This window comes from Mangifera indica, chromosome 12 (genome assembly GCF_011075055.1).
Source record: "Mangifera indica cultivar Alphonso chromosome 12, CATAS_Mindica_2.1, whole genome shotgun sequence".
Lineage (NCBI taxonomy): Eukaryota > Viridiplantae > Streptophyta > Magnoliopsida > Sapindales > Anacardiaceae > Mangifera > Mangifera indica.
This window is the reverse complement of record NC_058148.1, coordinates 11,821,685-11,846,378: the sequence shown is the minus strand read 5'-3', so window position 1 is coordinate 11,846,378 and position 24,694 is coordinate 11,821,685. Positions and strand designations below refer to the sequence as shown.

At 34.4% G+C, this 24,694-nt stretch overlaps 4 protein-coding genes across 8 annotated transcripts; 3 read left to right on the top strand and 1 right to left on the bottom strand.

Annotated features, from left to right (window-relative positions):
- The first annotated feature begins 306 nt into the window (after nucleotides 1-306).
- On the top strand, nucleotides 307-5,333 carry LOC123192167 (ACT domain-containing protein ACR12-like). The gene is made up of 10 exons (XM_044604620.1): nucleotides 307-587; nucleotides 1,300-1,354; nucleotides 1,545-1,667; nucleotides 1,831-1,925; nucleotides 3,426-3,510; nucleotides 3,675-3,734; nucleotides 4,432-4,487; nucleotides 4,587-4,692; nucleotides 4,792-4,860; nucleotides 5,050-5,333. Exons 1-10 carry the CDS (start codon nucleotides 415-417, stop codon nucleotides 5,110-5,112), a joined length of 885 nt encoding a protein of 294 aa, XP_044460555.1. The 5' UTR covers nucleotides 307-414; the 3' UTR covers nucleotides 5,113-5,333.
- Nucleotides 5,334-6,041: 708 nt separating this feature from the next.
- LOC123192203 (germin-like protein subfamily 3 member 2) lies at nucleotides 6,042-6,978 on the top strand. Its single transcript, XM_044604672.1, has one exon. The coding sequence runs from the start codon at nucleotides 6,075-6,077 to the stop codon at nucleotides 6,831-6,833; it is 759 nt and encodes a 252-aa protein (XP_044460607.1). The 5' UTR covers nucleotides 6,042-6,074; the 3' UTR covers nucleotides 6,834-6,978.
- A 787-nt stretch (nucleotides 6,979-7,765) lies between these two features.
- On the bottom strand, nucleotides 7,766-10,371 carry LOC123192202 (protein trichome birefringence-like 36). Its single transcript, XM_044604671.1, has 5 exons — nucleotides 9,911-10,371; nucleotides 9,108-9,279; nucleotides 8,727-8,905; nucleotides 8,313-8,471; nucleotides 7,766-8,227 (listed from the first exon to the last, which is right to left on the bottom strand). Exons 1-5 carry the CDS (start codon nucleotides 10,306-10,308, stop codon nucleotides 7,930-7,932), a joined length of 1,206 nt encoding a protein of 401 aa, XP_044460606.1. The 5' UTR covers nucleotides 10,309-10,371; the 3' UTR covers nucleotides 7,766-7,929.
- Nucleotides 10,372-13,498: 3,127 nt separating this feature from the next.
- Nucleotides 13,499-24,187, top strand: LOC123193031. Of its 5 annotated transcripts, none has more exons than XM_044605792.1 (15): nucleotides 13,503-13,651; nucleotides 14,454-14,889; nucleotides 15,349-15,547; nucleotides 16,402-16,673; nucleotides 17,374-17,535; nucleotides 17,682-18,461; nucleotides 18,574-18,668; nucleotides 19,091-19,153; nucleotides 19,297-19,385; nucleotides 20,221-20,886; nucleotides 21,703-21,777; nucleotides 22,015-22,085; nucleotides 22,194-22,251; nucleotides 22,710-22,926; nucleotides 23,140-24,187. In XM_044605792.1, the coding sequence occupies exons 2-15, from the start codon at nucleotides 14,474-14,476 to the stop codon at nucleotides 23,808-23,810; spliced, it is 3,834 nt and encodes a 1,277-aa protein (XP_044461727.1). In that variant the 5' UTR covers nucleotides 13,503-13,651; nucleotides 14,454-14,473; the 3' UTR covers nucleotides 23,811-24,187. The 5 variants fall into 5 exon arrangements, with proteins under 5 accessions (XP_044461728.1, XP_044461727.1, XP_044461724.1 ...); XM_044605789.1 differs by having other exon boundaries at nucleotides 15,349-15,592; XM_044605791.1 differs by having other exon boundaries at nucleotides 13,503-13,803; nucleotides 15,349-15,592.
- The last annotated feature ends 507 nt before the right edge of the window (nucleotides 24,188-24,694 follow it).

Genomic DNA, 24,694 nt, shown 5'->3' with positions numbered 1-24,694 from the left:
AAAACTTAAAATTTGAGAGAGAAAATATAATTTTTTTTATTAACAAATTTTTAAAAAGTTTTTATATTTTTTAATATTATTAATAAAATAATAATTTTATTTTTATCTTTAACAAAAAATTTTTTTACCCCTATTTAATTTATAGATAAGATTTTAAATTGTTTAGACCAGGTAAATAAGGGAGTGGGAACGCATATCCTTTGCCCTGTCGTGTAATACTTCTTCTTAGTCATCTCATCACTCATTGCCAAAAGGCATCAGTGACATGACACGTCACCACAAAAATATAATATTAGTCATGCGGCAAATCATTCACAAAAGCCACTTTCTTCTCTTTAGCTCACCCACAACTGAGTAGCCAAAACACTAACAAAACCAAAAACATCTGCTTCCAATTATCTCAAATCATCTTCCATGGCTTTCACTAGCTCTATTCTCTCTTCTTCAACCCTTCCTCGATCTCGACTTGCCGATTTCGATTGCTTCCCTCTAATTACTCAGGATTCGTCTCATCTCTATATCTGTGCCAATTTCCTTGCCATTTCTAACAATTTCTCTCAACAACGACTTCTCCACGCCAGAAAACTGTAATCAAATTATTTTTATTTGTTTATTTCGATAGAAGTTTGAATATCGTGTGGTAATGCGTGTGATTTGTGTTTGTGTTTATGTTCGTTCTGTCTGTAAGCTTTGTTTTAGTTGTGTTTTGATTGCGTTTATTTGGGTTTTTTTTTTTTTTTTTTAAAGGATGATAGAAACATGGTAACATTTCTTTCACGTGGAGGCTTGTTCTAACTACGGCGTGCTTATCAGTTGGTAGGGGAAGGTTTTTATTAATACATGAAATTTGGAGAGCTTTATGATAATTTTCAAGAAAGGGAGTTGCATAAAGCTTGACTTTGAATTTTGTGCATTCAAAGATAACCCCGTCAGTTAACTGAATCATATCCAACCTTTTTTCTTTTGGTTATTGAGAAAACTACAGAACAGAAAAAAGTTGACTTGTTGAGATTTATGCTTTGAGTTAACTTTCTGTTGTACATGATTGTATGCATTTGAGTTGCTTCCTTTATTTATTGGGTATGTACTCAATTTTAGTATCATCTTTTATAAAAAAAATCATCTATGGTGCCTTCTCAAATTTTCTTTGCATATCAGACAAGTGAGTTGAATATGTTTGTGTTTTTTTGCATTAAAAATGTTTTTTGTGGAGAAGATTACAGTTCAAAGTTTCATAAAAACTAGGAGCTGTAATGATTGTCCTTTTGTGGTTCAATGACTAATTGAACTGTTATGCAGGAACATTCTGTATGCTACCAGTGATGGTAATAATGCCATCAGTTCAGCCCCATTGGTCAGTAAAGTGTTCCTGCCTTGCAATTCTTAGTTATTTTTGTTAAATATTATGAACAAGAGATTATTATGGAAAAGTTTCTGGAATGTGGTAGTTACATAGTTTTTCATTAATGGCTTTTGGAAGAGTGTTTTAATAGACTTAATTAGCTTGCAAAATGCATTAACTTGATGGAAAATTTTAATTACAGAAGTCTGAGCTAGATGCTGATTATGTGCCAATGCCAATAGTTCTTATCGACCAGGATTCAGATTTGGATGCTACAGTTGTAGAACTCAGTTTTGGGGACCGTCTTGGAGCTCTTATTGACACGGTGAAGTGCAAACTTAATACATTTTTCTTTTCTTGAAATTACAGTTTCGTCACGTACAGATATCAAATTGTAAGAGTCAGCTATTCAATGAACCGTTAGTCTTCAACCATTCTAGTTGTGCACTCATATGACTGGTTTTCTCTTTTGGCTTATTATTGGGCAGATGAATGCACTGAAAGAATTGGGATTGGCTGTGGTTAAGGGAACTGTTCTTACAGAAGGATCGATCAAACAAACAAAATTTTTCATTACACGATCGTGAGTAATTTCTAGAGTAATGGAATTTTTCATTATCATTTCATCAACCTAGTTTGCAGTAAATGATTCTCAAGGTTCTTTGCTTGTACTTTTCTGTTGTTGAAGAGAATCTTTTTCATGCAATCAGTTCAACCTTTTGTGTCATCCTGCTGATGTGCTTAATTTTCTGGAATGATTTGATTACTGTTTAAGTAGAAGACATAATATATTGTTAGTGTTTGTGCTCTTAATCTGAATTGCACTGTGTTTTACTATTTTAGTTGGCTTCCATTCATTTTTTCCGTCTAATTTACTTCTGCAGTCTTCTTTTACTTAAAAGTGGGAAAGAAGGTTAATAACCAAACATGTTGCATTTTTAGTTAGAAGGTTTGTTAAAGTAGGAAAGAAGGTTCATGAAAAAACAATGTTACTTCTATTTGAATGTTTCATTATAATTGTTTATGTTTGTTTTGGCGGTAGTTCATGTTAAGAAAATAAAAAAAATTAAAAATAAACCTTATACATTTATTTGCTTTATATGGTGAATCAACATTCAATTTGTGGTATGATCTACTAGGGATGGTTTTATTACGTTTTATGTGCCCAAGGGGCTAAAAGCATGTCATAATTTCCTATTTGCTCAGCAAATTGTTGACACTTGTCCCATACTTATCTGAGGTCATGATCTACAAATGTGGTTAGTTTCTGGAACACTTTTTTGATATGCATGATCAGACTTGTAATCATGAAAGAATTTACTATATTTAATAATGTATCAGATAGATCCGCATGAACTTAAAATACTGGATTGAGATGTGGAGTTGTGGCAAAGTAGTGGCTGATAATGGCTAAAATTTGCTGATGAATACTGAGAAGATAGGACCAGTAATTATTGTAAGAGAGAGCTCTTGTTTTAACTTAATCTCACTTGAATGCTTATAAATCAGTCCATTTTGTTAAAACAAATTTGTTTTTCCTTTTCATCTTTTTCTTTGGTGGAGCATATTACCAAACTTTTGCATCCTCACAACTGTTGAGCATCTTCCATGGAGAGAGTCATAACCTTTGTGTTAGTTTTTGGATATTTTAAATATTGGTTGTCTCCAAAAGGACCATTTGCTTATTGTTGCTTATATCCAAGTGAAGTATCTATCGTCATGACTGTTTCATGTTGACCATTTTGAGTGGTTATTCAATGTAGATTAGACCTTAAATCTTTGTATTCTGCAGAATTTCTACAATGTTCTCTTTCCATCCCCTTCTTGCCTTTCTTTTAGTTCAAAAAAAAAAAAACTGTTTTTGTTGTGTTTTTATTGAACAGACAGAAAGTATAGTTATCTGTTCCAAGAGATATTTTCAATATTGTTTTAAGTTGGGAATTTTTTCTATTCCAACATTTTAAACATTTTCTCTATTCCAACATTTTAAACATTTTCTTCAGCTAAAGCTCTGAAACAAATTATTAGATGTAATTTAAATTGCCAGTTCTTAGCATTTTGAGATTGGTTTTTGTTATGCTAGAGACACTGGGCGCAAAGTTGAAGATCCTGATATGTTGGAGAGAATTCGACTTACTGTCATTAACAATCTCTTGAAGTATCATCCTGTATGTATGCTGAGTTGATACCTTTAAATTTTTTTTCTTGCATGTCTCTCTCTCTGTCTCAATGTTGTTGTGGCTGAAGCAAGAAAAAATCTGTTCTAGCCCTTTTTTAAGTTTCAAGCATTTATTTTCTTCATGTATCCTGATATTCTTCTCCTTTTTCGAAGGAATCTAGTGTGCAACTTGCCATGGGTGAGGCTTTTGGAGTAAAAGCTCCAGAGAAGAAGGTAGTCTATTTAGAGATTATTACAGTTCAACAAATTATCTACGTCATAATTGCTTTGATTTATTCTTATCTGTTTTCTTTATGATGGAAATTGCTTTTATTGCCCATAGAGTACTTTTGCTAGCTGTAAATGTCCACATTGCTGACCTCTGTAATGCAGAAGCATGTTATAAGAGCTAGCATTTATTGCTGCTGATGGAAGAAAATTCACGGTGCTCTGCTGAAGTATGATACTTCAGCTCTGAGCACACTTGTGAAAGAATAATAGAGATATATAAACTAATCTGGATGCACCTCGATACCTTACTGATTATATACAACCTGAGTTATAGCACTCTTTGTGGCTAAATATGAGCCATATCTTCTCAGCTGAGAATATTAGGAATTTGACCTAAGGGACAACTCTCCACTTTGTCACTTTTAAGATTGAGGTAATGCATCTTTGATTGTTACTCTGTGCCCATGCAGTTGTTGTTTTCTTTGGTTTAGATAGGCTACCTGTGAATCTTTTAATTTCACCTTACCTATCAGAAAAGTACTTTTGCTCATTTAGTATTTGTGAGGTTTCTGAAAGCATCTTCTTAATAATCATTAGGGTTTACAATTGAGTCTAAATTATAAGAGGTTTTTAGCCCAGTATGTTTAGACCTCTGGTCCATGCTCATTGTGCTCATGAGCACTTGATTTGTTGTTGGCAGCTTGATGTTGATATCGCTACACATGTACATGTCAAGGAGGATGGACCTAAGAGGAGGTTTGTAGCTTGTTAATATTGTGACTATCTTTGGGCAAAATAATTCATGTCATTTCTTTTGGTGTGACATACTTATTCATGTACTCTGTATTTCACTAGCCTGCTCTATATAGAAACAGCAGATCGACCTGGATTGCTGGTAGAAATCATAAAAATCATTGCAGATGTCAATATTGATGTGGAATCAGCAGTGATTGACACAGAAGTATCCTCCTTTCATCCCTTTCTTGCTCTCGCTCTCTATACATAAACGCACACAGAATCCTGATCTTGCACTCTAACTCTGTCGTCTGTCATCTGATAGGGTTTGGTGGCCAAAGACCAGTTTCATGTCAGCTACAAAGGGCAAGCATTAAACAGTTCCTTATCTCAGGTGAAATCGTATTTGTATCAACATAGTTTCTGTGAGCAGTATATCTTTCAAATTTCAACTCTCTACCATCACTGACATTATTTGATTTGTTGATTAGCCATACATGATTGTTTTAATGCATGAGCCATTACCAAAACAATTATGACTGCACAGTCAGTTCTCACACAATCTTTCTCTTTGAACCTGCAGGTGCTGGTAAACTGCCTTCGTTACTACCTTAGAAGGCCGGAAACAGATATTGACAGTTACTAATAATCAGAAGAATAACCTGTTTTTATGCTGTAACAATGCCTGTACCAAATCCATGCCTGGCTGAAGTCAAGTATTGAAATTGTATGTTGCATATTCTGTTATTCATATTTGCATTCTGGGATATTCCTTAAAACAATTCTAGTGACTCATTATCTATTCCGAGAACATATGAACCACAAGTAATTAAATAAAGAGAGAAAAATGTTGAAACTTTCTTTGCACATATCTAATGGTCGTTGATAGCAGTATCTATGGATTTATCATTTGTACGACTTAAAAACATTTTTGAACTTTGAAATTTCTTCTGAAATCCTAAACAAAAAAAAAAATTAAAGGACTATATATAACCAAAAATGCTGTTATCGATATCAGTATTATGGTGAATCCTCTTTCACAATTAGTTTATGTTGTCCATTGACTTTAAATGTTTATTGAATATTCTAACTAAAGAATGTCAACACCACAACATCCATGGACTAACCATTAGTATCTACTTCAACAAAAGAAACAGTGAACTCTTTTAGAGGATAAAAAAATATGTGGGACATTGGGGGAAGGAAAACCTTCTTTGTCTTGTTTCCAATTCAACTAAGCACGCAGGAAGCAAAAACGCATGTGCATCTCCTACTTTTTTGGGTTGTGTAGCAGTTGAAGATGAAGGATTAGGTGGCATGGTTCTATCTTTAGAAGTACGCATTGATCAAAATCAATTAACTTAATCAATTTCCTATTAACAATTCCCAAAAGCTGACAACCTCCCTTTATTCCCAAGCAATTTTCATTTAAAGAAAAGGTAAACTAACTCTATTTGTTGCATCCATCATCTCATCACATTAATCTCACAAAACATACTTCAAAAGATTTCATCAGTTAATACTTAAAGAATTAATCATACACTAAGATGTTGCTTCAAGTCTGTTAATAATAAATCATAAGTTAAAAGAGTCTTTAAAGAAAAGCACATGGAATATAAATATGGCAACCACACCGCTTGTTCATATCTACATAATATTAAACCCAAACCCTCCAAGAAAAATCCTGAATTCTCCATCATTCATCCAAGATCAACAATAGCTCAGAAAACGATGTCCTCAAACTTGTCAATTCTATTTCTTCTTCTTCTCCATAGTTCAACAATTATAATCACTTTGGCTTCAGACCCTGATCCAGTTTCTGACTTCTGCATACCAGCAACCATTTCTGAAACCACCTGCAAAAACTCCTCCCTTGCTACAGTTGAAGACTTTGTATTTTCGGGCATAAAACATCCTGGAAAGTTCACTGAAACAGGTTTAGCATCAATTCCTGTGAATGTCAAAGTGTTTCCAGGGTTGAACAGTTTGGGAATGTCATTGGTGAGAGCTGACTTTGAGGTTGGTGGTGTCAATGTGCCGCACCTTCATCCTAGAGCGACTGAGGTGGCATATGTGCTGGAGGGGAAGATTTACTCGGGATTTGTGGATACCCAGAACAAGATCTTCGCCAAGGTGATTGAAAGAGGTGAAGTAATGGTGTTTCCAAGGGGTTTAGTTCACTTTCAAATGAATGTTGGCGACTCCAGGGCTACTATTTTGGGAAGTTTCGACAGCCAGAATCCTGGTTTGATGAAAATTCCGTCTGCGGTTTTTGGTTCAGAGATTGAGGAGGAGCTTCTGGTGAGGGCTTTTGGATTGAGTCCCAAGGAGATTGCTAAGTTGAGGAAGAAGTTGGGCCCCCATTAGTTAGAGATAAAACCTGCAGGGTATTTGTTTGTTTTTTCAGGTCACTGTTTGATGTTAAATCTTTAGACATTCTGTAATAACATTGGGATTGAAATTTCGCCACCATATTTTGGTGGTTAATACAGAATGATTTGTTTAGGATAAAGTTTAGCACAAATTTTCATTTTTTTTAAGTTTCATTTTCTTATTGCGAGCAATTATGTTTGTTTTCTTGTAGGTTTCTATCAACTCCCTTTCAGTAAATTCTTGTTATTTTTTAGGTTTGACAATTTACGCCACAACCCCAACCCCAGATCTTTGGGAGAGCAATACTGTATGCATATACTTTTGAATATATTATTGGGTATATAGGTTATATTTCATTATACAATTATGTGTTATCCAATCACATGATAACTATAATTTATGTATTCAAAATGTGGATATAGAGTTTTTTTTTTTTTTAATTTTTGGAGGAGCTGGGAGGAGAACGCAATTTACAGTTTTTATAAATTCAGACTACATATACTCTTATCCTTATAAAGTGTTTCCAGCAGCAGGTCCAGGGTTTTCTCATGCTGAGATTATAATGATGCAGAATCATTATAAAGCTATGTTGAAAATCAAGTCTTGTTCTTGAAGCAAGTGTGGAAAAAGAGAAAGCTCATAATGATGGTTGCCAAGTTTCCTGTTTTTATTAAAGCGAAAGTAATGGTCAGCTAAATAGAAGCCTTTTCCAAAAAGTAAAAATTAGGTGAATTATCAAGTCAATGATACCATGCTACTTTTCCCCCACTTTTCTCACCTCTTTGTTGCGGATTTGTTGCCTTGGATTCAATGACCCTAAATTTTTTCTCTTCAGTCACTGCTTAATTTCAGTGGGTTGAACTTTTTAACCTCAAAATTTTCAAAGACAAGACAGCAAGGAAAATTCTGGGAGCTGCAATCAGAAATTTGTGGCAAGGGTAATCCACCCACACATATCATTCAGCCTCTGATAAAATCTTTGTAAAACACACAAAACAGACCATAACTTATTTTACAGACTCTAGGACAACCGAGACGAAGTCTAAAAGTTTTGTAGAATGGTTATTCTACCAAGTTTTGGATTTTTCACTTAGAGTATTGCACTTAACATCTCATTCCAGATATCAGGCACTCCAGGAAGGCACCAGTGGCTGCAGTCGGAGGAGAAGTCTGTGGGGTGCTGCCTCTGTTCCTGATTTATCACCCTTCGGTACACAGAGGGATGCCCATCTCTACGGAAAGCTGAGATTGTGGTAATATCTTGCAAATATACTGGAAATCTCATTCTTCTCAACACCTCTTTTAGTACTATCAGTGGTTCCGGAACATGTTGGTGACTAAAAGAGGGCAAAGGTGTCTTCTGATTGTAGCATTTCCAACCATTTTCCCTGTTGAAAGAAAATAAGAAGAGCTACTCAATTGCCATACTTAAAAAGAAATAATGACTGATAATTTCAATCAATTTCAGGATACCTGTTATGCCTAGGTGACATGCTTCGGAAAATGACTCTGGTTTGACGAGGATCGAGATTTAGATCCACCCATTTTGCCCATGTAGTTAGTCCTTTTTGATAAGCAACCATTTGATTCATGTTTCTGAAGAATGACTGCCCCTCCATGTAAAAGTCCCACCTGAAATTAGATTTACCACTTCAATTCTTATCAGAAAATCGAGTAATGTAATGGAAATTACACCATTCTTTAAATGGTGATGATAGAATACCAATTACATCAAACTTGTTTGAAATGTATGCAACTCAAAATAGTGAAAATAGCTCAAATCTTTCTATCCTCTACTGTGTTTCCGCATTAATAAGAATAAGCACACACAGAAAAAACTAATTATGGAGATGAAAGTTAGAAACAGAAGATTTATGTGTAACTTACGACTTCTTGTCAGGGTGTGTCCACCAATGAGCTGAATCAAACACAAGAATGTCAACCCCTCTCCAATATCTCGCATTCTCCTCAATCAAATCTAAATGAAGGATTCTCTTGTTTTCAGGTCCTTTGTTCAATTCTACTAGGAGTGGAGCCCAACAAAACTCAATCGAGGTATCAAAATCCTGCAAACATGTAGCATTCTCTCTCAAGTACTATTATTATTTTTTTACTTGGAAGAGAACAACATAATTTGTGGCTTTACCATGCAAACTCACCATTATCAAATTCTACTTATTCTACAACCAACCAAAAAATCAAGAGAACAGTAGCATATTTATGATCAGGGCACAAATAATGCTTTGATCGAGAAATTCAACAACTTACCAAGGCATGGAAGGCCATGGAAATCCCATTATACGTAACCTTCTTCCGCCCGGTTGGAATAACTCCCTGCACTAAGCAGACTAGAGATTCCCACTGGTTCCTCATTATTGAGTCACCCACCAGCATTATCCTTTTCCTTCTCATCTTTGCCAGAAATTTCAGCGCATCAAATCTGAAACCCCAAAAAATTTAGTCATCAAAAGCACTCAAACAAGCATCTACAAAACACAGTCAGATTTTAGAAAAGTATAATTAACTTCTATAGCAACCACTGGCTCCAAAGATTCACATTCTTTATCATTTTTGTCACCATGATCAGTATCAAGACAAAAAGCAAAACATTTCGTTTCTAAAAAGGGGTTTCCAACGCAAAACCTCTAGCCGACCTTCAACACAGAGCAACATAGTTTTGAAGCAAAAACACCATGGAATTGAACAAGGATGTGGCTTCTAAGTTTCAGATTTATTATTAAATTTCTTACCATTATCAGAATCAAGACAAGGTAAGCAAGGAATCATCAATACTTTGCTTCTAAAAAGGAGGGTTTTAAGAATAAACCCTCTAGCTGATCTCTAACACTGAGAAAAATACATGCTTTTGAAGCAAAAAGGCCTTCGAATTGAACAAGAATGAGGCGTCAAACTCTAACATTCATCGTCATATTTCTTCCCTCGATAAAAAAATCAAGGCACAATACTAAAGTAATCATCAACATTTTGCTTCTAAAAATGAGGTCTTTAACACAAACCGTCAAGCCGATCTTAAACACAGAGAGGAATATAAACTCTTGAAGCAAAAATACCTTGGAATTGAGCAAGAATTCGGCTTCCATTTCCATTTCTGATACTCAGAATCGGGACGTCCGTTTTTCTGGCAGCTTACAGCAGTACTAAGATACGGGCAACTGGTGTCATAAAGTGGATAAGAGGGATCATAAACCCATTTACCAGCCGTATAATCACAACTCCTGGAAGTTTGACTCCTGGTTTGGGCCATGTTAACTTCATTATCGTCTTCATTGAGCCAGAGCCCATTGTTGTATAGGCCAAATTGAGATGACTTGCCGTGAAAGAAGCATAGAAAAGTAGTGAACATGAAGACGGTAAAATGAAACTGAGGCTTGGCATTTGGATTTGGTTCAGCCATGAGTGAAGTGAAAGTGGGAGTGTTGGAGTGAAGAAGGGTCACAATTTTCCCCATGACAGGAGAAGTTGAAGGATTTTAAAGACGGAGACAAACCTTTGTCTATATAAAAGTTTCTTTCTTTAACTGCTGTACGGAAATTCCTGAATTGATGGTGTACATACAGACCTTTTATTTACATTAAAAATTAAAAAAAAAAAAGTTTGCTGATAATTACAGAGACAAATGTTACAGAGAGCTAAAACATTACAGATGTCAAGGCAAACGTTAGAGTTGAAATTGTTATTATCTCTCAGAATGAAATATACGTATGGGTGTAAATGTTGTTTGCTTAAAGTTGAAGGGAGGTGGGGGAGTCCAGTCCTGCTTGTGATGCACAGAAGAACAGAACGGAAGAGAGAGGAAAAGGCAGAGAGTTTTGGTGGCGAGATTGGCGGAAGTGTAGGCCACTACAGAGTTTCAATGTCAAAATGGCAACAGTTAATGCCGGCAATTAAGCATGCTGCCTTCAACACCAACTACCCATTATTATGCCCCAAGGGCCGCTGGGGTGACCAAGTGAAGAGTTTTGAGTTTAAATTTTTTATTGTATATTAAGATAACATTTTTAATTTACATTATTTAATAATCATATAACCGATCATTATATTTAAAATTTGAATTACTCAATATAATTAATTTTGTCTCAAAAAAATGATCTTACTCGAATGGATCTATTGCTACAATAATAATAATAAAACCTACCATCATTATTATTATTATTATTATTTCTTCTTTTCCTTTAAAAACTCAAATCATAACCATTATCATTAAACCCCATGTTAATGCTTTATCTTTACCATCATGACGAGGGAGCTTTTAGGATTCTATTACCAGCCTTCTAAGATTTTTGTATGTGTACTAGTTGATAATGTAGTAATTTACCATGAAAATTTTTGTTCAAGTAGCCATCTAAGGAACCACAATCCCATTAAAATCAGCCTGAAATTTCTCCACGCATTTCCCTTCAACTTTTTCATCTAATATCTAACTTTTTTTAAATATTACATAGCCGTTGTGTCATTACTGAAAGAAAGTAAGCAAACAACAAGACTAAAATAAAACTCTCTCGTCAAGCCTTTTATATAAAATAAATTTAAGTTTTTTTCCGTAAAAATGGGTAAAAAAATCTAATAATCTTATTATCTAATTTCTAGTGAACGAAATTGTTTAACTATTTAAATTATCTTTTTACTGTATGTAATGACTTTCATTTAAACAATTCATATTACCGTTTCTCCAACTCTAACAAGTTTTTCAAAATATTAAAGTTGATACTTTATTACAATTTAAGTCTAAATGGTCGATTACCCCCTTGAAAATATGTTTGTCTTTTCTTTTCATGCTATGAATTTGCATCAATGTTACTGCCCCAGTGCTCCATTAAATCTTATGGCAAGAGTAACTAGTGTCAAGGAATGAGTGTACTTAGAGCTGACTGCACTCCTTTCGGTTTTTCCATGTGTGGTGTGGGGAATTTCAGAAGACATGTGGGGGGTACTTAGAATCAACGAGAAATAACTACTCATGGGCTTTTCAGGAAGGGAGTCCAATAGGCTGTTTAGTGTCTGATTACATGAAACAACTTTTTTTTCCCAATTCATCATCATCCCATTATTAAATCATATTTTTATCATATTAAATAAAAAGTGCTCTTTAAACCATAAAATAGGCTTTGCTTATTTTTTTTTTTTTCCAAACAAGTTTTGTTTGCAATTTTTCTACTATTTAAATTTTATGTAGGATTTTTGTAAACGAGAAATCTCATCTAATTTGGATTATCTCTTTGAGATAAAATTAACTATATCAAATATATAAAATCTTAAATTAAATAACCAATATCATAATTACTATATTACATAAGTCAAAAGTTAAATCTTGATATATAATCTGAAATTGAACCTTTACTCTTTTATGTTTGAAATCTCTCATTTTATCATTTAAACTATCCCCATGAGATAAAGTTAGATTCGAATTGAACCGAGATCAAACTCGTTTCATTGAAACTAAATACAAACTTAAGCTCAAACTCGTTAGTTCATTTTTATGGTGTTCAAGCACGACTCATTTAAGAGGATTCGAACTTGGGTTTGATTTGAATTCAAGCTTTGAACTTAGTTCTATATTAAAACGATGTCATTTTAATATTATTAATCAAAACAACATTATTTTAGTCGATTTATATTAAATGTTTTTGGCTCACTAGCTTTACAAGTCAAATTTTTTTAAAACTTGAGTTTAAAAATATTGAATTCTTATATTTGAATTTAAACTTAAATAAACTTAGTTTGAATTTAACTCTACTTTAAAAGCAATTTTATGCAAGATTCTTGTTAACATTAGGATATTAATTTAATTCAATACCCAAAAGCATAACCTAAGACGGAAAAATTACACTAATAAAGCAACTCAAAATATCATAAATCATACTTAAAATTATCAGGTAGTCTTTACTCATGATTATAATTTTCCACAATACAATTATTTCTTGTGGTATTATTACTTAAAACATCATTTAGAGTGTGAATGAAAATGGTAACCTTTTTAATCCTAAACTTTTCTCCTAACTCAAAAAGGCCAAAAAAAACTTATTCTCACCAAAGATTTAGTGTATTATTAAACTCGTATTCGCAACTTTTCAAAAATTTAAATATTTACTCGTCATTCATCTTCTGTTAAATTTTATTTTTAATATGAAAAATAAAAATATCATTTCATAATTTTATTTAAAAAAATTAAAACTTATTCTTGTTTTCCATCTTAAATTTAAAAATTGATAATTTATTTTTAGTATAGTTTTAAAAAATTAATTTTCTCTTTGTTGATTTTTCTCTTTTCTCTCTTTATATTTGAAAACTGACTTTGGGTCAAAATAAGTCTTTTGACCAAAAAAAAAAAAAAAGGGGAATGCAAACACTTTTTACTCCAATATTTTTTTTTCCTCCTTATTTTCCCCAAAATTCCCACCTCATCTACTTTCCAAAAAATAAAACAAAATTCCACCCATTTTTTGCCTACGTAAACCCAAGTACAAAAATAGTATATTCCCTCGAGTACACAATTCACCTTCACAATCTCACTATCCATATGTTCAAAAGGACCCCACTCTCACTATTCCCTGATCCAACGGTTGTGATTTTGCTTCGTAAAGAAATCAGCCGTCCTGATTTTATCTGCACCATTGTTCTCCCAATTCTCCCCCTAAATTTTCTCGGGACCCACTTGTTTTTTCCCCCCTTTCCCTCTCTCCGTCCGAAGAATCTTTATAGTAACTGTGTACTTTCTCTCTCTACAAAAAACCCTTTTTTAAGTTTCTCTCTCTACAATACGATCTCGTTTCGTGCTCCATCGGTCAATGCCGGTACGTTTTGCACAATTTTAGCTTCGAAATGTTCAATTTGTTGGGTTTTCGTCTCGATTTTAGGGTTTCATTTGGGGTGAATTTTGTAAAACCCTAATTCGTTGTTCGAATTAGGGTTTTGAAGTGCACAGAGGTTTGGCGATTGCTTGTTCGTAAGTAAGAAACAATTTATGGATTCGGCTTATCGGAATTTTGCATTATTTTGTCGTTTGGCACTGTATATCGCGATTTTTCGAATTATGAATTTTGTCTTCTTTCGATAATCTGTTTTCAACTTTAGTAGTTTTGTTTGCTTCAATGCTGTTTAGAGGTTTAATATTATGGTTTCTCGATTTATGCTAATTTTGTTGATAATTATTTTGTAGTTGAGCCTTAAGTCTCGTTTGGTAGCTGGGCTTCGCTTTTACGTTTGAAAATTGTTTAAATTGAGAATGTTGGGAATTATTTTAATTAGGTTGAAGATATGTAGATTTTTTTGGATTCAGAGAAGGATTTTTTTTTTTGGTTACTGCTAGTTTAAGGTTAATTAAAGTAACTTTTTCAAAGCTCATGGTTAAACTTTTGTTCTCTTTTGTAGTACAGCTTTATTGTACTTACAAACATTTAGTACTTATTTTGTTCGGCCAAATTGACATATTTTAGTTGAACAAAGACATTAATAAGCAAGTGTTGACACTAACTTTAGCTTAGGGGTATTTTTAGTTCTGATCTATGTGTTGAAATTCTGCTCCATGTTTAATGGGTTTGTTTTGTTGGAGTCACTAAAATGAGTTTTTAGATTAATTTTTTTTTTTTTTGGTAGATATGTGTTGAATTACATTTATGGCCGGAAATGTGAGATTTGAGTCTAGTTCAGCTACTCCAGAAGATTTGGCATCTTCAGGGAGCTATCCAAATGGACAGCGGGGGATTTATTCATTGGATAGGTCTGGAAGCTTCCGGGAGGGGTGTGAGAGCCGGATGTTTAATTCTGCGACCAGTATGTCTCGAGGGATGGCTACATCAACAGTGGATGTGCCGTCATTATCTCAGTGGTTATCATTGGATCCTATCACAATAGGTGATCCAAAGTATACACGTTTAGGTGAATTGGTAAGAAAAGTGTTAGGGATCTCTCTTGAGACCACTGCAGAAGACAATGCTTTTGGAGCCTCTCATGCAAAGCCTACTCCTGCAGTAGCTACTGAGGAATTAAAACGGTTTAAAGCAAACGTGTTGGATGGCTCTCTTAAGGCCCAGTAATTATAATTTGTTGCTTACAATGTTTTCCTATTAGTGTTTCTACATACAATGTGAAACTTGCATGGTTTGTTGTTTTCTGATTATCTTCTATCATGTATGAGTATGAGACAATTTAAAATTTTTTATATCAATGAAGATTGGTCTTACTCTTAGCATTCACCTGTGACACATGTGCCAAAATAATTGTCCTTTTTTTCCCCTTAAATCTTGCTATTGAGTCATGTTGACATTGTACATGTTTTTAAAGTGAAAATGAGGGCTTCAGTGTTTTTCCATTCTTTTTGGTGTTGTTTTGCGTTTTTGCCATGGACCAGGACTGTTCCAAACTTTTTTTGGACTTCCTAAAAATGTTTATCATTGTTTAAAAGTAAACGGACAAAGATTATATGTTTGGCTTAGATGTTTTGCCATTTTGAAAGATCATTCTCAGCTAAGTGCATTATTATTTGTATCAGGAGTAGGGCAAAAAAGATTCATGAATCCTTGCTCAATCTGGACAAGTATGTTGAGGCCTTAAATCCAAAGAAGTTACCGCGGAGTGAGATTCTTACAAATGAAAGACCTGGTGGAACAAATATGTTAAAGATGGGAGCTTTGATGCAACGAAATTCTCCTGACCTTTTGCCTCAAAGACTGGAGGACAGAACTAAAAGTGTAGGTCTGAATAAAAGAGTTCGCACTTCTGTAGCTGAAACAAGGGTTTGTATATCAACAGTTTGATTTTTTTTTTCGTTTTAATAAAAAAGGTTATCTTCTGTATTCTATGTTTTTTTAACCTTATCGTGAGGATCAGTTGCCTATTTATTTTCTCTCTAATTTTGCATGAAATTCAATAAATTTCTCTTTCTCTCTCTCTCTCTCCCTTTTCTTGGGCATGTTCCCATGTGGTTTTAATATTCTATATTGAGCCGTTTTGGTTACATAAATCTGCACCTGCCTAGAGTGTAACTTTTAATGGAAACTAAACAAAAAATACAAAATTGGAAGAGGAACAAGAAAAAGCCAACATAGAAGTGTGGTAACTTATATATCTAGGTAAAGAAAGAAACAAAAATACAGCAACTAATTAGCATTAGATACCTCTGAATTTTCTTCTCTCAGTCATACTTGTTTTTGCCAAAAATTCTGCTTGTTGGTGAACCAGAAAATTGCAATATCTAGATTATTCATTTTCCGCCGAGGTCCTTTTCCTCTGTATCAAAAATAGTTCTCAAAAGAGTGAAAATGCCTGTACAGGTACTTCAAAACATCACATAGTTAATGAGTGTGATGCGTTAAACCATCAAAGAACTTAATGAGTGTGATTTTTATGATGTAATACTGCTTCATTGTTGCTTTGACTCTGCATCTATCTTAATTTCTTTTTCTTTTCTTAAATTTTCTTTCCAGAATTTTGAAAAGTCTTTGATTGCTTAAGGAATCGTGATATCTTATAAAATGGCACGATTTTGTATCACTATATATTTTAACTTATGTGCTATTTCTCTCTTTTCTTCCATCTTCTCCAGACTGACCGAAGTAATATCCCTATGAGGCAGCCTCTAGTCTTGACAAAAGATAGGGACGTGCTGAAAGATGGTGGTGAAACTTCTGATGTGGTCGAAGAAAAGATCCGCAGACTGCCGGCTGGAGAAGGGTGGGAAAAGAAAATGAAAAGGAAGCGTTCAGTTGGCAATGTTTTTACCAGACCAGTGTCGGGTGATGGAGAACTTAGGCGAGTAATGCATCATAAACTTAACAGTGAATCTGGTCTGTCGTCCTGTGATGCCCAAGGCTTTAGGTAATTGAATATATGTCTATTTGATGTTGAATTATGAGAGATTGATTTTGATTTTACTCTGGTGATGGATTTTGAGAGCTATGAGTATTTTCTGGTTATGATTATTATTATCTTCTTTTAGATAATTGTCTAGTATTTCTGGAGCATTATAGTTGATCTGGCTACATGGAAGATTAATTGGGATGTGTATGATAGATGTGGCCCCTGTGTATGTAAGAGCTAAGCTTAAACCACTGCACTGCATGTGTTCAGTTTGAGTGCTGAAAAAAATGTAATAGTCAGAAATGTTTGCATATCATTGCTGTGTTGTTTATTTTAAAGATATATTTGAAAGGGTGAAATTAAGGACTAATGATCTTGCATTGGTATTGATTCTCTTCCCTCGTCCCTGCCCCATAAATAGTTATAGATCAAAAAAAATTTTTGAATGCCATGTAAGCAACTCCCTAAAATAGAAGAATCAAAATTTCCAGTTTATTAATATCTAACTCCCTGAAAGCAACCATTATTAAGTAAGCATGTCTTGGTCATGAGTCATTAGATTCATTATATTTAAATACAATTTTTCTGTTTGTTCTTTCTGGATGCTATCTCTTTGTTGTTTCTCTTTGATCCATTACCTGTTTTTCTCTTTGGGGTCTTGTTTTATATGTGCTACAAGATGAAACATAATATGTTCTTGGAACTTTCTTTTATACAGGCCAGGATCTTCTGGTGGTGCCAATGGCATTAATAAGTTAGATAACACTTCCTTGTCTGCTAGTTCAAATGTCCGTGTAATTCCCAAGAGTGATTTGGAGAAGGTTTCTCTTTCAAGGGATTTCATGCCTGGCTTAAATAAGGAGCGCATTAAAGGAAATAAGTATGTTTTGATGTGTATAATCAGTTCCTGGTGCTATATTTACAGATGCCTGATTTGGGGCTTTGGTGCGAGTCCCCTTGACTTATATTTATTATGTGCTAATTTCATGTTTTCCTGTTTGATTTGTATGTAATTTTCTTATTCAGGTTAAATATACGCGAGGATAATCTTCTAGTCAGTAATGGTCTGTTGACAAAAGTAAAGGCCTCAAGGCCACCTCGAACTGGTCCTGTAATGGCACCAAAATCTTCACCTAATATTCCTCGTCCATTTATAGCTGATGGCTGGGAACAACCTCCAAATATGAACAAAATTAATTCTGTGGGTGGGGCTAGTAATCGCAAGCGTCCTTTGTCTGCAGGATCATCCTCTCCCCCTATAACACAATGGGGTGGTCAGAGGCCACAGAAAACCTCACGCAGCCGAAGGGCCAATTTGGTTTCCCCTGTCTCAAACCTTGATGAAAGCCAAACATCTTCAGAGGGTTGTACGCCTGCTGATTTAGGTGCTAGAATGCCTACTATTGCGAGCAATCGGTTGCTTATCGCGAGAGGCATGTCTAATGGCACTCCACAATATAAGGTGAAACAGGAGATGGTTTCATCCCCTGCCAGATTATCTGAAAGTGAAGAATCTGGTGCTGGGGAAAATCGTGTAGGTAGATTAAAGGAAAGAGGGGTGGGTAGTGGTGAAGTAGAGGAAAGAACCACTAGTGTTCATAGTGGTGGTCCATCCTTATTGCTTACAAAGAAGAACAAAGCACTGAACAATGAAGAGATTGGAGATGGTGTGCGTAGACAAGGTAGAAGTGGACGGAGTTCATCATATTCTAGGTCTAACATTTCACCACTGAGGGAAAAGTTGGAAAATTCATCCTCATCAAAGCTGCTTAAAAGTTCAAGGCCTGGTTCTGATAAGAATGGAAGGTGCACCATATATTTTTTAGTAGTGGGATGAAAGTTCAGCTTTTTTGCTTGTTTTCCTCCCCATGACCCTAGTTTTTGTCCTGTATTTATTTAATCTTTTAATTTGTTTCAGCAAGTCAGGGCGTCCTCCACTAAAGAAAGTGTCAGAACACAAGCTCTTTACTCGTCTTGGTCATACATCAGTAGCGGTTTCCCCAGATTTGTCTGGTAACACCTCAAATTAATATAATTAGTGGAATGCATTCAGTGTTGACTCTTGATCTGATAGTGATATTTGAATAAAAATTATTTTTTGACAGATATATGAATGCACCACAACTTCAAACGTTTTCTAATAATTAAGCATGTCTCTTGTATTAATGTTTCTGGTAATTTACAGTAATTTGCGAATTCTTTTACCATGCATATGTAATACAGACACTGCAGAAATTTCTATGTTTATGCATATGTACTGGATATATACATGTTGCTTGCCATGAGGATTAAGTTTGCTATTCTTTATTTCTTAGTTGGCAATGTATTGTGAATAATACATTATATGGTTCCTTTTGTAAAAAGATGGCTCGTAATATGTACTGCATTGCTTTATTTTTCACTCTAGTAATTTACCTTTGCATTTTGTATTCTAGGTGATTCAGATGATGATCGTGAAGATCTCTTGGCAGCTGCAAATTTTGCGTGTAATTCCAGCTGTATGCTTCTGACTTAGTTTTATGTTGCTGCCCTGCACATACATGCATAATATATATTGCGGCGTGTATCTCTGCATGTTTCTATCTCTCATTTTATTTCTAAATAAGGATATTTCTATTAAATAAAATGCTTACTTTTGTAGATCTTGCCTGCTCTGGTTCATTCTGGAAGAAAATGGAACCGATGTTTGCATCCATCAGCTTAGAGGATGTATCCTACTTGAAGCAACAGGTGGTTACTATAGTCTGTGGTTAACAAATATTGTGGCTGTAGTTGGGTTCATTCTTTATTGTCAAAATGATTCTCCCTTCTATTCTTCATCCTGTCTTCTTGGATCAGCTGACATCTACATATTAGCATCGTGAAAGCTCATTTATGTCTAAGTGCGTATATTTGCTTTCTGACAGCAGCTCCATATGGTTTTTGATTGTGATTCAGCCATACTGACTAATATGTTTCTTTGTGATGTTACCTAGATATGGATTTTCACATGTCAGCTTTGTAAAATTGGTTATGCTTTTATCATTTTCTGTAAGCAAAACCCATTTTATAGAGGAAGTTGATATATATAGAGATGGGTGTTTCACCACAGGTTTCAGCTTGAAATAACATCATTTTTTATGAATTCTGTTAAATGACTGTTACATGCAATGAAACTGGGGGACAAGATGCTGTGTAGAATACAATGGGATATTTGCATGAAACATGACATTGCTTTGATTAATTCATGCTTCTTACTTCCGAAACTTGGATGATCGTTGCTATTTACTTATATTTGACCAATCCTTTTTACTGACCTTTTTGTTTCTCTTTCTGCAATTTTCTCCTTTATATACTTGGCTGTTCCTCTGTGTGATTTTACTCCTGGATGCTTTTTTAAGAATTCATTTTTCTTTCATTGTTCTCATCTCTGATCCAAATATTTTGTTTGCATCTCTTTTTTGGGTGGCCTTAATAAACAAAACAGTAATCAAAATAAAATATGAACATTTGCAGAAAGTCTGGAGTTTTTGTATGGATTAATACTACTTCATGTAGTAGTTCTGAAGTCATATATTTTTTACAGGACTCTCTTGTGGATGAAAATTTTCTGTCTCGGATTCTTGTTTCTGGTGAAAAAGACAGAAGCCTGAAAAGTCAGATTCAGTCAAAAGAGCTGACTAGGATTCCTGAACTGGGTGATCAAGTTCAGGATGATGGTTTCTTTTGTGGAACAATGGACACCGAGATTAGGAATGAGGATACTCCATTGTATCAAAGAGTGCTTTCAGCTCTGATTGTGGTAGATGAAATTGAAGAATTTTCAGAGAATATTGGAGGGAGAAATTTGAGTTTCCAATATAATTTGGACGATTCTCCTGGTCTCCTTGTTGATGCTGATTCTAGGAAGATGGACAGGATGGAGATTGAATATGACTCCATGCTGGGTCTTCAGGTCCAGAAGCAATCTTCTTTTGAAAGATTGACCTGCAACGGGACTACTACCTTTAACAGGGGCAAAAACATCCAAAATAGAATGTATAATGATGATTTAGCCAATGGTGGGACTGGGCTCATGCATTCAGAGATTGGGATTTTGACAGAGTTTTCTGAAAATGGCAGCAATGGTCCACAAGCTCTACATACTAGTGCTTCAGGTGTTGATTCCATTGATTGCCAATATGATGACATGCCTCTGAGAGACAAACTTTTGCTGGAGGTGCAGAGTATTGGCCTGCATCTGGAGGCTGTGGTAAGCATGTAGTGTATAACAATGTGCATGGAAGTGTTTAATTCTTTTTTCCATGTCTAGTCAAATGATTTTTAATTTGGGTTCATTTTTAACACACCCCTGAGGTTTTGGAAATTATTACTTGGCTTCTAAGTTTAGGCACCCCTGAAGTTTTACAGAATAGACAAAACCACCCCTGAACCTGACACTTTCCAAAACAAATTAGGGGTATAACATATATTTAATATTTTATCAGCATATTCTGTTGGTAGGGCAGATTTTGACCCATTTTTCAAAACCTTAGAGCATAGTTTTTAAATAATGTGCCTGAACTTAGCAAACAGTTGTAATTTTTGAAGCCTCAGGGGTGGTTTCTGAAATTAACCCATTTTGTAGTAGTTCCTCAGACTTAAGTATTTGTCTTCTCCTTATTTGTATGTTTATGTGTATGAGTTTCTCCTGCAAAATATCTTTGATAATTAAAAAATCTGGGTGCACTTAATTTTCTTTTGCATGTGAGAATTGTTAGATGATTGCAAGATTTTGTCTTTCAGCGACAAAAAAGACAAAATTTTGTGAACTTCTATCTACTCTTTGATGCAAGAATTAACTCTTGTCTGTGAGAGTTTAAGTTCAGATTTAGGTCCAAACATGAGAATTTTCCTATGTATGTATGTGTGTGTGTGCTCGTGTGTGTATATATACATTTATTTATGTAAATTTTTTTGAAAACAAAAGTTAAGGATTGTGTTGCTAGATATCTGCATTTAAATTGAGCAGCAGAATCAAAACATGTCAATTTTTAATTTCTTCCCCAATTATGGTTGCCATGCACAGCCTGACCTAGCAGATGGAGAGGAAGAAACAATTATTCAAGACATTGTTAAACTACAGAAGGGACTTCGCCAACAGGTTATTTTTCTTTTTCTTCTTTGTATATGTAGCATGTTCAGTTTCATAGTGTTTTTTGGCTAGACCTATTGAAGAAACAATTATTCAAGACATTGCTTTGCTGCCAAAAGACTATTGTTTTTCAATATTGTCTGAACAATTTTTGAGTCTTTTTCACTTGAACATTGTGCCAAATTTTTTTTTTGTGTACAAAATGTTTTTTTCTTGTAAATTTTAATTTTTTTCTGGATTCTATAGATGGTTAAGAAGAAGGAACACCTGAACAAAATACTCAAAGCAGTGGAGAAGGTCAAGGAAACAGAAGAACGGTAGGTTGTACATTGTTGAATGAAAATTTTCATGTACGAGTCAAGCTTTGCAGGATGCATATTAGTCAATTATTGTTGAACCATAAATTTATTTGGTGAATTTTGCAGGGGCCTAGAGCAGGTTGCAATGGACAGACTTGTTGAGTTGGCTTACAAGAAGAAGCTGGTAATTTTTCCTATCTAATTCAATCATGTGACTGATTGTCTCCAGCGGTGTTGTTTTATAAATATCATTGAGGTCCAACTTTAGTTTCTCACTCATTATTTCTTAGTAGAGCACATGCAGTAGTGTGTGTATTGTATTAGCATGGGAGGGGAAAATTAGGAAGGTTCAGATTGAATTATTTAAAATTTATATGTTATATTAGTACTTGATTTGGCTGAAATTATGCTTTTGATGTTATATGCTTGAGTATTACTAATATTTATGAATATTTTTGTTATATAATTTGTTGTGACTGATATTAGTGCCTATGATTTTTATTTTTCTTTCTAAAATGTGCTAGTGTTTCCTTCCTGCTGATTTTGTAATGATACTTGACTTTCTGAATTGTAAGAGGAATTTGGAATTAGTAGGATTTATTAGTGTGAGCTATAAGATGCCTCTTTGAATAAAACTGGCAGGTCACACGTGGAAGCAGTGCTTCAAAAAGTGGTGTCACCAAGGTTTCAAAACAAGTTGCTTCGGCTTTCATGAAGAGGGTTCTTGCTAGATGTCATAAATTTGAAGAAACTGGAAAAAGTTGTTTTGCTGAGTCTTCACTTCGAGATGTTATTTTTGCTACTCCTAGAAATGTGCTGCCTGAAACTTTTAACTGTCAACCAGTGCCTTCGGTGTCAGGTTTGCTGTTTTACTTAACTGTTATGAACAATGCAGGAAATGTATTAATGGTCTTAAAAGGCTTTCATTCTGTACAAATACATGCTTTACAATTCATCTGCCACTGCCATGGTGCCCTAGTTATTCTTGACATTAAAGGTTTTGGGATCTGGTTAGGATCAAGTCATATGGGTAAAATTCTCATGTTTGCTTCAAATCACTTGTTTCTTGCAGGCTCTTTCAATGGTAATAAAGTTGAAGGGAGTTCATTTGACTCATTTGAAACTCATGTACATTCCATGGACCAAGATTTTGTCAAAACTGGACCAATATTCAACAGAGGGAGGAAGAAAGAAGTGCTACTTGATGATGTTGGTGGCAGTGCTTCCCTGAGGGCTGCATCAGCTCCTGGTAATACTTTATCAGGTGGTGCAAAGGGAAAGAGAAGTGAAAGAGAAAGGGACAAAGATACTTCAGTAAAAAATTCTGTTGCAAAATCTGGCCGTGCATTGACAAGTAATTTCAAGGGTGAGCGTAAAATGAAATCAAAGCCCAAGCAGAAGACAGCTCAGCTGTCTACATCAGGAAATGGATTTGTTGATAAGTTTATAGAACCTGGTCATTCTGTGTACTCTGCTTCTAATGTTTTTAAGGAAGGAGCTAATGGTGGTGAAAATAAGAAGAGAGAATTTGGATTTATCTCTCATGACAATGTTACACAGAATTCTTCCGAAGTAAAGGAACCATTTGACTTGATAGAAGAACTTGGTGGCGTAAATGACCTGAATGATCACCAAGATCTAAGTACTTTATTCAATAATTTGAGTGCGGACGACTTGCAAGACCAAGACTTAATGGGTCTTCAAATACCTATGGATGACCTCTCGGAGTTAGCTTTATTTTGATGAAGACAGTATACTGTACATTCCCATGGTTTATTCAACTGTTTAGATAAGAATGATAGTGCTCTAGTCAGGGGACAGACTGCTAATATTTATGCCTCTGGTAAATTGGCACTTGTAATTATATCCATTCTTTTTGTATACTTCTATAAAGAAGTTACAGAGATACTCCTAATTGTTTGTAATTTAGAAAATTTGTCCCCTTGTAACAAGTCACAGCTTCCTCATAGGGCCCTTTCTGTTTTCTTCTTACCATGTCTTTACAGTCTGTTGAGTTTTTAATGTCTTAGGAATTTATTTTTCTTGCTGGAACTACTTGTCAGGGCACTTTGTTGTTTAATATTTCTCCATTAACCATGAGACGTCGTGTTGCAGTTTAATTTTCATGTGTGAGTAATATTATGTATACTCATTTTATGTACACAAATGAGTATACATTTATGTGTGTAATCACATGATTGAATGTTACTGTATCTTTAATAATAAAACTATGGGTATCCATTTTTGGTGTACAAATATATACATACTTATATATGTTATCATATGATTGAACGATTTTGAATTAATGATAAAATAATACTCAATTATGTAATGATATATATGTGTATGCACAATTATGTACCTAAAATGGATACATATAATATTGTTCTTATCCTTAATTTAAAATCATATGATAATATATATAAAATATGTATTTATTGGTATACACAAAGTAGATATACATAATTTTATTGTTTATGTATACTCCCTACAACTGTTTTCATATTGCAATTTTCTCATTACTGCTGCCTTTTAAATTGAATTGACAAATTGCAGGATGGGTTTGTTCGATTCATTTGTGAGTTGATTCGCCTGAATTCTGTAACAAATTACTCATTTTAGTCAGT